This window comes from Tupaia chinensis, unplaced genomic scaffold (genome assembly GCF_000334495.1).
Source record: "Tupaia chinensis unplaced genomic scaffold, TupChi_1.0 Scaffold000206_1, whole genome shotgun sequence".
Taxonomy (NCBI): Eukaryota; Metazoa; Chordata; class Mammalia; order Scandentia; family Tupaiidae; genus Tupaia; species Tupaia belangeri.
The window spans coordinates 5,219,614-5,237,775 of NW_006159681.1; the positions used below are offsets into that span (position 1 = coordinate 5,219,614).

General features: G+C 41.7%; 1 protein-coding gene across 4 annotated transcripts in view; it reads right to left on the reverse strand.

Annotated features, from left to right (window-relative positions):
* The window catches only part of NETO1 (neuropilin and tolloid like 1), a 134,901-nt gene that overhangs the window by 22,536 nt on the left and 94,203 nt on the right, over positions 1 to 18,162 (reverse strand). For all 4 annotated transcript variants that reach the window (XM_027771335.1, XM_006147230.2, XM_027771334.1 and 1 more), the window contains one exon: positions 14,974 to 15,202. In XM_027771335.1, coding sequence (XP_027627136.1) covers positions 14,974 to 15,202 — 229 coding nt within the window. The remainder of the gene's footprint in view (positions 1 to 14,973; positions 15,203 to 18,162) is intronic.

The window sequence follows — 18,162 nt, forward strand, 5'->3', positions numbered from 1 at the left end:
CACACACTCATATACACCACACTCACACCAGCACCACACACACTCATATACACCACATTCACACCAACACACCACACACACTCATATACACCACACTCATGCCAGCACACACTACCCACTCATATACACCACAATCACACCAGCACACCACACACTCATATACACCGCTCTCACGCCAGCACACACCACACACTCATGCACACCACACTCATGCCAGCACACACCACACACTCATGTGCACAAACACAGCACACCCACACTACATACCAAACCCACACCACACTCACACATGTACATGCTCATGCGCACCACATTCACACACTACATACACTGCACACTCACACGCATGTGCTCACACCTTAGGATTTTCTACTCTGCTCTTTTCCACTCTTCATCTTTCCTGAATCTTCAATTTCTTTCAGGTGTGGAGAATCAAGCGGGTGAGGAAATAGTTTGATGTTCACTATGTCTTACTTTTATCAGTTAGTTTTGAAAATACATAACACTTTCTGATGCTCAAGATGGTGTGGAATCTCATACTTTCAGAGACTGAAAGAAAGCTTAATACTACTATAACTATGCAAATGTGCTCTGGAGCTGCATTACAGAGTTAGGCAACAGAGTCATAGTGAACAGCAAAACCTAGCAGACTTGAAAATTCAGTTACTTTTAGTCAACACTGACACCGATTCGGGTGGTCAGGATGCCTTTCTCTGCCTTTCCAGCTGCTGTGCAATTATTATCTGCAGACCCCTGAGGTCAGACTCCTCGGGGCGTTGGAGGTCCCTTAGCCCCACTCTCCACATCGTTTTCCTAGGTGACTTCAGTCAGGCTCAGCCTACAGCGATCAGGCATAGACTCCCGGCTTCACTCCAGTGTGAGACCAGACTTACTCCGAACATTGCTACTCACAACTCCTACTTCCCATCGCCACTGGCCTTCTAAGACCTTCCCCAGCGGAACATGGCTGAATGGGCTGCAGAACACGATTGTCACCCTACTCCTCTTAACTCCCCTTCCTTCTCTACTAATTCTCCCCTCACGCACCTCCCTGCCATCAACAAAGGGCAAGATCCCGTCCTCCACTGTCCAGGCAAAGGCTCTGGTGTGTCCCTGAGTCCTGTCTTTTCCTGTCACCCTCATGGAGAGTGTCTGTGACTTGTGCTGGTTCAATCCCAACTCCAAGATCTTGTTACTGTTTCAGTTGGTATCAGAGAGCCATCCCCTTTCACTAACTGCTCTCCTTTGGAAACCACGGGGACCTGGATTGCTTGAGAATGCAAAACAGACCACATCTGTCCTGTTAAAAAGACTGGCACTTGCCCTGTGCCCTGGGAATCAAGGAGCCAGATCTCTCATGGTCGACTATAGGTTTGAATCCTGGCCTGGTGTCTGGAGACCCATTCTGGGCATATGTGCACGTGTGCCCCAAACCCCAACAGAACAGACTAATGGAGGAAAAGGATTATGGCATGACTACATCCCTCCACCTCTCTCTCGGTTCCTCTTTGGCAAGTACACTAACCCTATGGTAAATAATAATAACGACCACAACAACAATAATAAAATACTTTAAAACTTCCCTAGTAAAGGTAGATTAAACTCCAAGATGCTTCTACCTCTTAGTACACAGGAACGGATTCCTGCCCTCAGAGCCTCAGCTCACTCAAGCCCATACCATCCTCCTCTTGCACTCAGATGGCGCCCACCACAGCCGCAGAGCATCGGGCCCTTGTCCTTCTCCAGCACACGGGCCACCTTGGGCAGGCCCTGAGCCCGTCTCCTTTGGGGGACTGCCCTGAGTGTTATTGGCCGACTCCTGTAAGACTGTGGGGCAAACACCTGTGCCGCCTCGTAGGCGACTAACAGACACTCAGTGCCAACCAGGTACCAGAGTAGAAATTGCTCCAGAGCACAGTAATGTTAGATGCCATCTTGTCACTGAAGTCTAACTTCTCAGGAATAGCAAAACTTGTCTTAATAAACTTGATGGAAGAAAATATTAGAACACTAGATATTAGTTATGAATAATCAACTGAATATGAATAAAGAACTTTGAAATTGGATTAAAATGTGTAGCTCTCTGCTAATAATCATTTCTAATTGTGTTATGCTAGTTAAGGAAAGAAATGTGAAAAATATATCCACTATATTTGGCCTCCAGAATTGCCCCCACAGCAACTTTTTTTTTTCCCAAACAAACAGAAAAGTTTCCACTGCCACCGTGTTTCACCGTGAAATGGCCCTCCGGCTAAGCAATTAGAGGAAGTGACATTTTATTTGAAAAATGCTGACCAGATTTGAGGCCAGGAATAGATTTGTGCATCTTCTCTTCATGTCCTTTATCATCTTCATATTTGTTTTGAAAAATCAATATCTGCTCCCAAAGCTTTCTGTTCTGGTGTGACTAAGTTATTGGTCAAAAATATCTAGTGTCATGAGGTAAGAGGTATCTTAATCTATTTTTTAATATAAGAAATTCTGCTCATGAATTTTAATTTACGATCACATACACTTATTAGCTTCTTCACTAATATTTGCACTAAAATCACATATTCACACTACTGCAAAATGTATTAAGAAAAAAGACACCTTCCTGTTAACGCCGCGTCTCATAAATACTGAGAACCCTTTCCTTCCTGTATAGATGAAACACATCACTGAGGCCAGCATCGAGACGGCGTTTTCACTGAGGGCTGTCTGCTCATTGACAATGCACGTTTCACTAGCAGGTGAGCTTTTCTTTCCTTGTTAAAATATCCAGTGAAGTCACTGCTTTTTGAAAAAATGGAATAATTTAATTAATTTTATTTATCATTATTATTATTTTAATTTGCTATAGGGCACTTGTGCTGATGAGTGAGAGACAGATAGAGAGATGGGAAGTAAAGAAAGCAGACCTCCAGATCCGGGATGCAAACTGTGCTCAACCATGTGGGAGTCCAGCGCCCTAATCACCATGCCACCTGCTGGCCCCTAAAATGCCTTTTGATATTAGTATTTACCCCAAACTTAAAACTATGTTTGTTCGTTCTTGTTGTAAAGAGGGAAATAAGAACCAATCACTACATCAGAAGAGCCAAGATTCAAGCAATACAAACAAATGCTAGAGAAAAACGCTGCTAGAAGAGAATTCAACTTACTAGAATACAATTCGGGGCAATTTAGCAAAGTGAGGAAGTGTGTGGTGGGTGTGAGGAGAGAACACCAGTCGCAAGTGAACATTTTCTGAAGTGAGTCACACACTTGAATTGAAGCTGAAGGAGTGGGGCATTGTATGGCGTCATAGTGCCTGAGGAGGGGGAACGGTCTTATTCATATTTGTGCCATCAATGCCTGGGTGCTTAAGCTCTTATGGAACAAACAGAAGAATGAATGGAGAAATGCAAAGATAATCCAAATGACAAGCTATTGATGATTAGAGGGCAAGCTGATGAAAACATTCTTTTTTCCCTCCCTGACCTTTAGACTGTTTTAAAGGGCACATTTGATTAGGTCAGGCCCTGAAGGATAGTTTCCCTTTTGATGAAATCAAAGTCAACTGATTACAACTGATTATGGGTCTTAAATACGCAACAGAAATCTCCTTGCTATATAAGGTGATGTGGCCATGGAGTGATATTCCATTACGTTCACAGATTTGTTCTGCACTCAAGGGAAGTCCCACGTGTAGGTTTGCACGTCGGGGAGGAGACACTGGGTAATAACAGATTTCTTTCATAGTCTACCTGCTGCTTCCCCCCTTTCCCACAATGGATTCAGAATAGGTTGTCAAGGGTCCCTATGACAGCATCAACTCAAAGTTTGCAATCTCATGTAAACAGCATCAACCCCAAATCCCAAATCTGATAATTTATACAGGTCAGTCTAGTGCCAACGAGGCTCCTGGCTGTGATCCTGTAAGAGTCTGCAGTTGCTGAGGTTCAGCTCCTCTCCTCATGTGAAACTGAAGAGACAAGCTTCCTGGTCCAGCATCAAGACGCAGTACTGGGACACATGTAGGGTCCTGCTTCACAAAAGGGAGAGTGGAGAATAAACAGGATAACAAGCACATGGCAGCTTTGAAATCCATGAGGGCAAATGTTGGGCTTTTCTTGGTTACGTGTCAAGGTTTAGGAAGAATCTTCTTCAGTCCCTGGTCCCTGCTCTCCAATCATCCTTCATTTCTTATGAAAGGTCCCAGGTATCTGCAGCTGAGGGGTTCTATCAGATTGCTTTGTGCCATGAAAATTTGGGAATTCAGACAACCTCTTCCGGTTTGGGACTCTCTCTGCCCCTTTCAGTCCATTGACATTATTTCTGCTGAAATAATTTTCTCAAAAACTTTGTGGCCCTTCCTTGAAACCCAGTGGGTCTTATTCCATTAAAACAACAAACCAACAAATCCCTATAAATCTCTCTGAGAAAATCTTCTCCGCAGAGCTGGCTGAAGGCCAATGCCCTTAATCCTATGGAAGCCCTCTAGCTGCAGAGGATCTGGAAGATACAACTTTACCTTCTTGAAAGTGCCTTTTGTCACCGCATACTGTGTGCTTTTGACACATCTGATGGTTTAACAGAGCTTAGGTGGTCACACGTTCAGTTTTTCTCTACGTTGCAGTAGCAGTCATGTGTCACTTTCAACATCATCAAAACCTGGAGAGGCTGGGAGCTTCCACAATCAGCCAAGTCTTAATTCCTTCTGGTCTAATAGTTATTCCCCTGATTTTTTTCACCCCTCACCCATGCTACACGGGGCAGCAATAAGAAACCAGGATACGCCTCAAACAGTTAACTCAGTGATTTCTGTAGCTTCTCTTGAGCTAATACTTGGCCCCTGCCTGCCTCCTGCAGATTCTAATTGCCAGAGGCACAGGACACCTTGCCTGCCTCCTGCAGATTCTAATTGCCAGAGACAGGCAGGACACCGTGCTGCTGAACTTTCTCCCATCACGGCAGGGCTCCCCTTCCCGCTGTCCTGATGCCATGGTCCACGCATCGCTCAGAGTCTCCCGGCAGCACTCAAAATCCAGACCTCAAAGAGCTGTCTGGACAATTTAGGCTTTTTTCCCTCACATTTCTCAAAATTCCTCTAACCACTGCTCACTGCCTCATCTCAAACTGCTCCCACTCTTGTTATTTCTTAAAGCAGTGCTTCATTTTTACTAAACAAATGTGCAGTGTTTTCTTTGATTATGGCCAAATTGCCACAAATGTCGTATTTTAAAACAATACCCACTTAAGGGCCAGCAGATGGCATGGTGGGTAAGGCAGCAGGATTGCACATGGCAGACTGCGATTTGAGTCCTGGACCCAGCTTGAAAGTCATGCCAGGCCCATGTGCACAAGTGCCCAGAATCTTGAGAGGAGGATGGAGAAGGGATTCCAGACGGTCATTCCCGCCAGTGGGTCATTTCTCTGTTTCCCTTCCTCTGTCACTCTCCGGTAAGTGCACAGACCCTGTGGCAAAAATCTAAAACAAGCAAACAAACAAAAATTAAATAAATAAAATAAAAATTAAAAAATACCCACTTATTATCATAGGATTACAAGAGGTTAGAATCCTAGGAACGGGATCTTCTGCATAAAACACAATTAAGGTGCTGCTCCCAGGCTACACAAACCACGGGCTTGTGCTAAGAGTCTGCTGCGACATTTCCAGGTGGTTGGCAGCACCGCGTGACTCGGCGTGGTGTGACTAAGGTCGGGGTGCTCTGAGGCTGTAAAGGCTGCCCTGGACTAGAAAGGCAGCTCGCAATGCCTGTTCACTCTTCCTCCAGGACAGCAGGATCTGTGACGATGCTTCCTTTCTCTCAGAGACCACCTGATTAGGTCCGGCTCACCTAAAATGCTCTGCCTTTGGATAAACTCAAAGTCAAATGACTAAAGACCTTATTCACACCTGCAAAATGGATTTCTCCAGAGTATAAGTTAAAATGAGAGGCCAAGCTATGCACAAGTTCCTCCTGTCTTGGGGGAGGCGATTGCGTGAAGCTTCTACATCAAGGGGTGACTTCTGTGGGTTCACTTCAGAACGTGCATCGCATAGAATGCTTCAGTTCAGTTCCTCCTGGAAATCCAATGACATTTTATGTTCATGTAAGCAAATCTAGGGCTTAGGCTCGATGATCTTTTGTTGCATGTTAATATGGAAAAAATTATATTATCTAATTTTAGTAAATTACTGTAAACAATTTCCTTACAAACTCCAAGTGTACAACTTACTTACATGCCTTTTTAATTTTAACTTTATTTATTTTAAGAGAAAGAGGAGCAATCTCAGCAGGACCTCTCACCTTTTCCTCCCCCAGCCCTCCTAGCCAGACGGGGTCACAGGCACACGTGTGCACACTTGTGTACGAGCCTACCGGGAACTCAACCCCACTGCAGAACATTCTGCCATCACTGCAACACAGCAGAGCCACAGGTCTGGTTCTTGCTGTTGTTAAATAATTATTCAATGTTACTTATTATTATTTTTAATTTTGTATAGGGCATGTGTGGTCACTAGTGAGAGAGAGCCAGAGAGAGCTAGCTACCAGGTCTGGACTTGAATAGTGTTCAGCCACCTGCTGCCCTTGCAGGTCTTTTTAAAATAGAAGTACATGTCATTCATTATCAAGTATCAGATGACTGATATTTTAATTTGGAAACATTGTCGATCGAGAAGAGCACCTAAAGGTACAACTTCGAAAGCCAAAACTCAGTATTACTCATGGCATCCATCCACTCTAGTCATCACAAATTCTTGTTGCAAACACACATCTGATTGGCTCAGAAAATTCAACAAGTGATTTCATTTGAATAGGTGCATTTCATTGAAGTGCCCATACTTTTCCATACTGGACAATATTCCTAAATGTGCAGTTTTCTCTTAATTGGTTATGTACTTACATACATAGTATATTCAAAATTAAAATTAGGCCCAGCCATAGTGGTGCATGGAAAGCGCCAATGTGAGAGGCTGGAAGCACAGAGGAGGCCTGATTTTGGGTCCCTAAGCATGCCAGCGGTGGCTGTGTCACTGTCAGCCCAGCAAATCGGGAGGCTATAGAAGCATTGTACAACAGGGAGACCCTTTCCAGGACATGATCTTCCCTTTTCTTCACCGCTCTCCCTGTCATAAAGGGAAAAAAATAAAATTTGGTAACTGTAATCAATGCTTTTTAAATATTAGATGATTATTGGGACCAGCAGATGGCATAATGATTACATCACTGGACTCCCACAGTCGATCATGTTCCGGACTTGGCGGCTTAAATTCACCCCAGTTGTTTGTGTAAGCGTGTGTGTGTGTGTGTGTGTGCATGCCCAAAATCCCAAGAGGAGAATGGAGGAGAAGAGATTTTGGCACGGTCGTCCCCCTAGGGGGCAATTTCTCACTTTCTGTATGTCTCTGTCTCTCTGGTGAGCACACACACCCTATGGCAAAAATCTCTTTCTAAAAAAAAAAAAAAAGAACTGGAAGATTCTTTGGAGTAAGGTCAATGACTGTAAAAAGTGATACAGATGACTGAAATTGTTATTATTACAAGAATCTTAAATTGAGTCAGTAAATGTAAGCAGGGGTCAGATGGTGTTGCAGTGAAATGCAGAGTGGTGTGAGGCTGATGAATTTGGGAATGTTCTAGACTGTGTCCAGGACCTCACTGAGTGTGCAGGGTACATGCGAGCCATGGTCTGTGCTGTCTGGGGCTGGGGGGGACTGCAGAGTCAGGGGGTGCACTGCAGAGTCAGGGGGTGCACTGCAGAGTCAGAGCCTGCTCGGGTGCTGGATTTCTGTCTTTCCAGCTCATGGAGGAAATAAATAAGTGTAAAAGTATAAAGTAGAGGTTATTCCTTAATCGATGTAAGAATTATCTAAGATATGACATCTTTATGTCAAACTGAATTAGTTCTTCTTTACCCACAAGGATATTCTCAACCTGAATCTCCTTCTTTTTACTTTTTTAACCCATGAAAGTAAATTAGTCACTAATATATTAACTAATAATTTTTACTATTAGTCTCAGAATAGATTTAAATGTAAATTAAGTCATCTTTCTTAAAGTTATCACATTAAAGAATATGATCCAGAACTAAAACTTAAAATATGTATCTTCTTTTTCACACTAGGGGTGCCTTTTATTTAAAAGTGAACTAATCCTTTTGAATAATTCAAGGGCAGAGACTCATTTAGATGATTCAAATGGGTCTAACTTAACAATTAAGAGGGTGTACTTCGGGTGATGGTAATTTTTTGTTTGTGTTTTTCTCCTGCCCCAAGGTTTCATGTTGCCCTATAGGATAAAGACTGGATACAATGTTTCTGAAACAAACAGAAACCCTTAGCAGCCACCGACAGCAATGCAATGTCACAGATCAGGGCGGCCATGCTGGCCACACTGAGAAAGGCAGTGATGAAGTGCTAGGGAGGCAGGAAGAAGAGTTAGCTGAGGCTGCGCGGCGGTGTTCTTCAAACGCCTTACGGTGGTGCTGCAGTTCCCCCGCCCCAGTATTTGACATGATTTTGTTGCCAATACTGGCATTTACTAAGGCTTTATAAAATACTTTTAATGCACACATGTAAGCCGGAAGTCTGAGGACTTCTGTAATAAGGACCTTTATACCTCCTTTGCACACTCATCCTTCCCTTTTCCAGTAATTTATTCAAACACAGAGGTAAAAAATGATTTGAAAATATATTCTTATATGCATCCATTAGCCCCCAAATCAGTATGTTTCAGAATAAAAGTCCTTCATTATAATTTTACTTTTGTCTGATATTTGCAGTCATGTGCAAACAGAACATTATTGATACATGCTTCCAGCATGTAAGCATAATATGTAGGTCAGAATCTGCCATGGATGGGAAAGAAAAATCAAAATTCAGTTTGCAGAGCTTTCAAATCAATTGCCATCATCATCCTCTTTGGGAAATGGGAAGTACCTCAAAAGTGCAAAGTTATACACAAAGGAGTTCATGAAATTAGGGGCTTAATTTAATTCTGTTCTTTAATTCTTGCCTCAGATCATTGAGCATACGGTTGGAAGCATGCAGGAAAAGTCAATTAACTTCCACAGACATTTTATTTTCCTATAAAAATCTACAAAATTTGAGTGTTTGAAATGAATGGTCTCTGAAGCCCCCCTAAATCCCTAAAAATATCTTCTAATCACAATATAATCTTGAGGGAACCAGCAGTTAGCGTAATGGCTATGTCGCTGGACTCCCACGTAGTCGACCGCGGTTCGTGTCCCGGACCCGGTGGCTTAAAACTCAAGCCGGGCGCGTGTGCATGCATGCCCAAGATCCCGAGAGGAGAATGGAGGAGAAGGGATTGCGGCGTGACCATCCCCCCTGGGGGGTGATTTCTCGCTTTCTGTCTCTATGTCTCTCTCTGTTTGTCTGGCGAGCGCACGCGCCCTACAGTGAAAATCTCTCCAAAACAAACAAACAAAAAAAAAACAATATAATCTTGACAGATCTTAGAATAGTACTTGATATACCCTGTCTTGGTCCATTTGGGCTGCTATAACAAAATACCATAAACAGAGTGGCTTCTGAACAGCACACATGTATTTCCCACAGTTCTGGAGGTTGGGGAGTCCAAGGTCGACGTGCCACAGATCTGGTGTCAGGTGAGGGCCCCATCACTCACAGAAAACTGTCTTCTCACTCTGACCTCTTGTGGCAGGAGAGGCGAGGGAGCTCCCTGGGGGCTCTTTGATAAGGGCACTAACTGAACTTGTGAAGACTGTGTCCCCAGGAGGCAGACACTTCCCAAAGTTCTGTCTCCAGATATCATCGATTGGATGGTGAGGACCTCCATGTATGAATTTGGAGAGAACATAATAAACACATGCACAGTCAGACAGCATTCCACCCTGGCCCCCGTTCATGTCCTTCACATATGCTGAACACATTAGTTTCACTCCAATGGCCCTTAAAGTCCTAAAAATTTCCAGCATCAATTTTAAGTTCAATGCTCACATTTCATCTAAATCAGAGATGGATAAAACTCAGGATATGAGTCATCCTCAGGCAGACTGCTCTCCCGCTGAGAGTCCATGAATGCAAACATGTTATGTGCTTCTAAACTACAATGAAGGAACAAGCATAGGACAGATGTTCCCATTCCAAAAAGGAATTACAGAAAAGAAGACAGGAGTGGAGGGTCCCTAGTTAATCTAAAACCTTCAGGCTCAAGAATAACCTTTGCCTCAGTTCGCTATTTCCCGGCCTGCTGGCGTGGCAGTCTCACCTCACAGCTTTCCAGCAGCCACCCCTTTCAGTCCACAGGGGCTGGAGTCACATGCCAGTGGTTCTCCTGAGCTGGATTTACATGCCCTTGGCTCGGACAGTCTGGGATCTCAGGCACGGCCCCACCCTTGTGGTTCTTCTTGGCACTGACTATGGAGGCTCTCTGCAGTGGACCCACCCCTGAAGCTGATCTTTGACTGTGGGCATCCTTTAGAATCTAGGGAAAGCAGCCACACTCCAGTGTTGCTGGGCAAGAGGTGTGTGCCCCACGAGAGGTGTGTGCTTCATAAGAGGAGTAAAACCAGAGACAGCAAAGAAGGTGCTGAGCAGGAGGTGGGGCAGGGATGGCCCCTTCTTTGAAATCATCCTGGTGCCTAGCCCTGGAACTCTAGACTTGAGATGAGTAGGGCAGCCCCAGAGGTCCCAAAATACCTCTAGTGTCAAAATGACAGGGTCTCGGGCAATACGGCCTGGCTTCCACTGAGACGGCCAGTCCATACCAGTGGTTGCTTGGCTACAGTGTTCTCTCCTGAGCACACTTTCTCAGTCTATAGACACCATTTGGGATAACTTAGATATTCTCTAAGAAAATCCTCCTCTTCTCCTCCTGAGCTCTCCTGAGAATCACTGCTAGTGGTCCACTCATGGCAATGCAGGCTTTGTCTAGCATGCACCTCAAAAATCTTTCAGTTCTCAGCTATCTACCCAGTTCCCAAACCATCTCCACTTATTTTTAGACATGTGTTTTATCAGCACTTTTGCTAGTTAGAATACATTTTTGTCTGAGTTAGTTTGGGTTGCCATAACCAATTGTCACAGACTGGGTAGTATGTAAACAGGACAGATGTCAACATGTGGATTTTAGAAGGACATAAATATCCAGACCATAGATGGTCTAAGGTAGTCTACTCACTGATTTCACTTCTCCAGTCTTGTGTGTGTGTGTGTGTGTGTGTGTGTGTATGCATGTGCATCTAGTAAAGACTATATAATAAGTATAAATATATATACATATATATATATATATATATATAAAATATACACCAGGTACATATAATTATACATATTACATGAATTTTGTAACTATATATCTTACATATAATCTCTATATTAGATATATATAATATTTCATATGGAAATAATTTATATACCTACCAGCAGCAACATACATGTGATTCACAGGCCTTTCTATTCCACAAGTATCAAATAAAGTAATGTTATTTGGAGAACTCAAAACTCTCTGAATAGAGTTATCTTGTTTCCACTTAAAATGATTCTAGACAAACAATTTCTACTTGTAGTATTGGTGGAAGGACACTTCTTACTGTTTTCAACTTATCTGGAATATCTTGATTTCAGTGACTAAAGACAGTGCATGCCCACATACTTCACCACTGGAGAGTTTTGACCTTTGCAATATGCTAGAATTCTGCACAATTTTAACTAATTCAGAAGCAAATGAACAGAACCCAACATCGCGACCAAACTGTGTAGGCAAAGCCCGTCTGTTTGGGCTACTAGAACAAAATTCCCGTGGTAGCATCTAAACAAGAGAGATGCATTTCTTGCCGTTCTAGAGGCTGTGAAGTCCAAGACTAAGGCTCCAGCAGAGCTAGGGGCTGGTGAAGGTCCATTTCCTGGCTGTGGATGGAACTTTCTAGCTATGTCTTCACCTAGCGGAAGGGCAGAGCAGCTCTCTGGGGTCACTTTATACGGACACCGATCTCATTCATGAGGGTTCTGACCTCGTAATCTAACTATCAGCCGAAGGGCTCGCCTCCTAAAACCTACATTGATGATTAGACTTTCAACATATAATTTCTGTGGACACACAAACACTCAGATTGCAGCAGGTGATTTGACACAGAAGATAAACTTGTTTCAGTGGAAGCTTATTATAAATTTATAAGATAATCACAGAGAATGCCACTGTCATGGTCATCATTCAAAGAGAATAACTTGCCCGCTGGGTGGGACCATGAAAGGCTGATGTCCTTTCTTCCAATGTAGAAAGAACACTCTGTGTCTTCTGATTCCCCAATGAAAAGTCCACCCACTTCAGTGACCTCTGATCTTTTAATCATTCGAATGGAGACTCTAGCTTTTATCTCGAACAGACATACTTCTAGCGATATTTGCACAACATGATATAATCGAGCATTCCTTACATGTGCAGGTATGTGTACAGACTCTTAGAACTTAATCAGGGGCCTCAGCTATTTTCTAGACATCCCCCCATCCAATAGATGTTTCCCATACAGTATTCATGCCATGTGATAATCCATTTTTAGACTGACCCGGTCTCTTTCCAGTCTACATCCTTTACAGTTATCCGTTCAATTTTTAAAAATCATACCTCCTACTAACTAGATATTTTCCTACAAATTGAACTCAAATTTCTCTACACATTTCAAACATTAATCTTACCTTCCCTTTTCCAGACATTAATCCGTATACTCACTGTGAGTCTAAGGTGATTATCACATTGTAAACAACAACAAAAATTCTCTACGGTGAGTATGTGCTCACCCTTGGCAATTACGGTGATTCTAGAAGCTTCTGCATCTTGGGTGGCCCCTTTCAGATACTCTCCTCAGTAGTAATATTCAGAAAAGGACAGCCCATGCCGTTTGGGTTTTGACCAATACTTCTTCCCATGAGATTACTATCTTCTTTATGCTGCTGCTGTACTTTCCTTAGTATAGACTAGTACATCTTAGGGTAATGTTTGCCTGTTAAACTGAAAATATTGGCTTACATTGAGTATGAATGAATTAAAGCCTCAGGAAGTCCTAGGACAGAGTTTTGTGTTGTTAGTTGATTTTTCAAAATAAGAATATGTTTTTTTTTGTTTATCCACATTACATGTCATGATGAACTTTTGATCAAAAAATTAGATCATTGTGATATTTAAAAAATCTTGTTTATATCATCTACCATATTAGCTTGCCCTTCCATAGTCTGGGCATTTAAATTAAATAGAAGTTCTTATTTCTTATTATCCAAGCCTGATAAGAATAGCGAATAAAAGAAAAAAGAGAGAAGACCCTGGAACTCCTCACCAAGGACACAATGATTTGAACTAGGTGAAGCAATCAGCCATGAACACAAAGTATGTCACTGTGCAGCCTCAATTGCTTCATGTCCACTCAAGAACATGGAGCGTGATGTCTTGTTTCATTCTTTTTTCTCTGTTACCACGCTGGAATACAGGTCTGCTGCCTCTCACATGCTAGTCAGTGACTGGCATGAAGACATCGGCAGCAACGTCTGACGTAAAGCTGGGCAGGGACTCAGCACCTGGAGGGCAGCATCCAGGATCGGCAAAGTCTACCGACAGCAGTCCTGCTGTTACCCTGGAATTCTTCAACTGGCCATTAGAGGAGAAGTTAAAGCCAAAATGAAGAATTGCCTAATAATGTTTATGAATATATATATATATTTTTTTTTTCTTTTTTTTTTTGGAGAGATTTTTGCTATAGGGCACGTGCGCTCGCCAGAAAGACAGAGAGAGACAGAGAAACAGAAAGTGAGAAATCACCCCTGGGGGGGTGGGGAGATGGCCACACTGCCATCCCTTCTCCTCCATTCTCCTCCCAGAATCTTGGGCATGCACGCACAAGTGCCCGGCATGAGTTTAAGCCACTGGGTCTAGGACGCAAACCGCGGTTGACTACATGGGAGTCCAGCGATACAGCCATTACGCTAACTGCTGGTCCCATTATTTATGAAGATTTTTAAACACTGGCTGCTGTGCTATTGAAAATGGGAGACATCCTTGAAATTTCAAAGGCATTTTCTCTTCTATTTGAACAGAAATGTATAGCTTGAAAATACAAAGTTCTGATCTTTAAGCCTGAATTTCTCAATTCTTTTTGCAGTTGCATAAGTTTATAAAACACGAAGTAGGGTTTCTAAAGAATGTTCCAAATATATCTATTAATATGACTCATTATTTGTTAGAACAAAATTTTCTAAAATGGCTGTGCTTTGCACATAACTCTGGGTCTTACCATTGTGCCCTCTAAAATATGTTTTCCGAAACTTTCACACTTACTGCCTTCTTCCAAAACTCTCTCTTTGCTTACTTTAACTAGAATTCTGTAGTCAGAAGCCCATTTGAAATAAATAGAACTGCAAGAACAAATTTCGACTACACAACATAGTATTATTAATTATGACCGATAGGCTGTGCATTACATCTCAATAAACGCATTTAGCCTATATAACTGAACATTGTACCCTGTGACTTTTTATTCCTGTTTTCCCAACCCCCAGGCCGTGGCAACAATGATTCTGCTCACTATTACTATAAATGCAACGTTTTTGATTCTACATGAAAGAGAAAATGGGGGGGGGGGGGACTCACTGAAGAGCATCTACCAAATATCTGTATGCAGTGTTTAGTTTTTCAGTATTTAAACTCCTACTTCATCAGAAGCCGCTATAGTAATTCCACATGCCTTGTAGTAGCTAAAGCAAACACACAGGACTCATCCTTTCCTACCAGAGTGGCGTGAACTGCCTGAAGCCAAGCTCCGATGCACACGCTAGAAGTAAGTAATCATAATGTAGTATGTAACTCTGTCCCTGGATCAAAATGAAGGGACGGAATTTCAGTGATTTCAACCTCTTATTAGGGAACACCCCACTGTGCTCAAACCGCATGAAGAAAACACCATCGGCAGCTCGGGGGACTTGCAGCCCATGCCACCCTTGAAGGACACACAGTCCAGCGCAGGGACTCTTACGTTCTTGAAAGGATGTGAAGAGCATCTGAAATCGGCTGTTGCGGCTGCCCTCGTCTGCCCACATGCGGATCACCCCGAGGCCTGTGCGCAACATCACGTCGTTGGCCACGGTGCTACAGAACTTGGCCTTCAGATCCTCCACGGAACTGCTGCCGTCATACACGGCCACAAAATTCCTTTTGCATTCATTTGAATTCTGCATCTCATAGTCCAAGAACCGTAAGTAAATCTGCAAAACAAAGATAACATCAGTTCCCCGAGTCGGAGTGAGTGTAGATCCCTAAGTAGCAGGACTTCCTTTCTGTTTCTCAGCCTCACAAAACAGTCTTGATTGCAATCAACTTTATTATCCTCCCCCGAGGAAGCAGGAAGATGTACAAGTAAAAACAAATTGTGCCTCATTTTTTTTTTCAAATGTTATTATCCTTTCTTTACTTAAATGCACCATGGCCCAGGGCTGAGTATTTTTACCCAAATGATCCTTACATCTTCCCGTAACTTATTTGGAATCAGTTAGTAGTTTTGTGAACTTATTGTTTTATTTTCACTTGCAAAATGTACTTCAAATATTGCTAAAGTTCCTCAGCTTCTTCTCACTTTAAAAAATGTGTACAAATAAATTATTTGTATTTCTACCAAGGGCAAATACAATAAGGCATCAAAAGACGGTCTCTGATTTCAGTTTGTTTAAATTACTTAATGTAACTAGGCTGCTTCAATTTTGAGGCAGAAGATTTTTTTTAAGAAGACTAAGTAAGTCTGAATAAATAAAAATTAAACTAACGTTTAGTGAATAAAAAAGTCCTGTTCAATCTACTTTATATGTCAACATTTAGTAAATAAAAAGTCCTGTTCAATCTACTTTATATGTTATGTCTTAATGCCTCCAGCAACTCTGTAAAGTGCCCATTGTATTGCCATATTCAGATGAGGAACGTGATTCAGATGGTATAAATTGGAAATTAGCACAAAGTCCCTCTTCAGCCCTAGCCTGCAATCCCTCCACAGCATTACACTGCTTCGAACGGACTGTTTCTTGATTAACAGACATTATTTGACTCAGTACCAACATGCATTCAAAATCACAAGTAATGAATTCAACCAAAGATAAAGTCTATAAAGAAGCTGTTTGTCCATTCATCTATCAATTCAGCAACCCGCAGCCTGTCTGCTTTGTCACATACATTATTCAAAGCATTGTGGATACAATCGTAAACAAAAGAATGAGAGGCACTGCTGAAAATATGTGTCAATTAAATCATGACCCCAATGTATACACCATCCAGATATAATGTCAAACTGTGGGAATTATATAAAGCACCCCCCCAACTATGCACCATGAGAGGAATATCTGGAACAGTTCTGGAATAAAGAAAGTATCCTTCACATAAATATCTCCTAAGTGTTTTACATTATGTAGTGTGTGTGTGTGTGTGTGTGTGTGTGTGTGTGTGTGTATCTCTCTCTAAATGTATATATATATATATATGTGTGTGTGTATGTATATATATCATATATATATACATACACACAGCCTATTTGTGTTAAAAAGGCTATTTCTTCTTAAATTCACTCTTGTATTATAATATGTTATAAATCAAAGCAGGTACTCAGTTAAAAAATCATCTCTTTCATTGCTCCTATATGCATTTTTTTCTTATTTCACAAACCATGAGTTTCATAAGACAGATATTTAGCGGATCCTGTATGTCTCCCTTAAATCTAAAACTGTCAATAGTTCAATAAATAGAAATGCACCTTTTGCCCTTGATACTATTATTACATTGGGTACTAGTCTCTGTCAATTTCCTCTTCAAAACAGTTGTTTCCCATTTCCAATGACACCTTTATGATGCTTTAATGCTCTCCTAACTAGCTTGAATGTTTGCAAGGTATCAACTCTCCTATCCATCCTCAAAACTAAACCCAGACACTGTTACACTTCCAAGAAACAAATCTGATCATCACAAGCCTTTAGTCAAGAACGTTAACTGATATATAATTTTATAAAAGGTTAGAAATTATAAGCTGGGAAATGCCCCTCCTATCTCCCAACATTACACATTTATTTTTAAGATGCCATCCCTAACACACATGACATTTGTTTCTCACGAAGTAACCATTCTCCATCTTTGGCCCAAGAACTGCGTCTGATTCGTCGATGTTGGCATCAGTGTTGCAGGCCACGAGAAAGGGTCTGCATTTCTGCATGTTGCGGCCACGACAGAGAAGCTCTATGCTAAAAATATCGTGTGAACATTTTAAGTTGTAGCTACAGATGCTATGTTTCCTCTACCAAACTGGATAGTTTATGTTGCTTCTGTTAAACTGTTCCTGAGGAGCTGAGACAGGTACTTATCTTTACATTGTGAGCAGCAAACCAGTTTTTCATGTATTAAACACTCCACAAAAGTTGGTAAATAGATATACCTGCAATAACTAATTGGAAATTCTATTTTATTTACTGGCACCCTTTGTTCAGACTTCATCAAATATTTATTAGACACCTATATGCTGCAAATACTGATAATTATAGGGAATAATGGACATATTATTTACGATAAGAAACTATATGCAATAATTCTCAAAGCAAGTTACACTATAGGTATAAGCCCTGACATAAAAGAATAAGACAGTATGCTGCAGAGCTGTAAGAGGCTGAAAATACAGTGAAAAGATCCAAGTAGGAAATCCCCATAGAAGTTTCAGGAGAGAGAACTAAAACAGAGGAATATGGGGAAGTAAATGAAGTTGGACAAGAATGGGAAGTGCTGGACTTTTAATCTGCTTCATCTGGTAAGAAGGTCTTTGTGCCCAGGCAGTATACACCAACTCAGTGGGAAGCTATCCTAAGAGTTCCAAATACTTTGATGCTGATTTTAAATGAACACAGTCATTGACAGTCATGAAACATATGCTCCAAGAAAGCCTCCATTTCCTTTATACCCAGGTTATTGCATTAGCTTAGTCTATGAAGAATTCAAATATCACTCACATAGTTCATCTGTGACCTACTCTTCCACAGGATTGCATTCCTAAAATGATCCAAAGAATCCCAGAAATGTCCAGATGAAGGAGACCTGTATCTAAAATTTTAAACCTTCCAAGTTTTTACATCAACAGTTTTTTTTTTTTAAGGTTCATGTTCTTTTTTTTTTTTTTTTTTTTTCTAGGGGAGAAAGTTTTCAG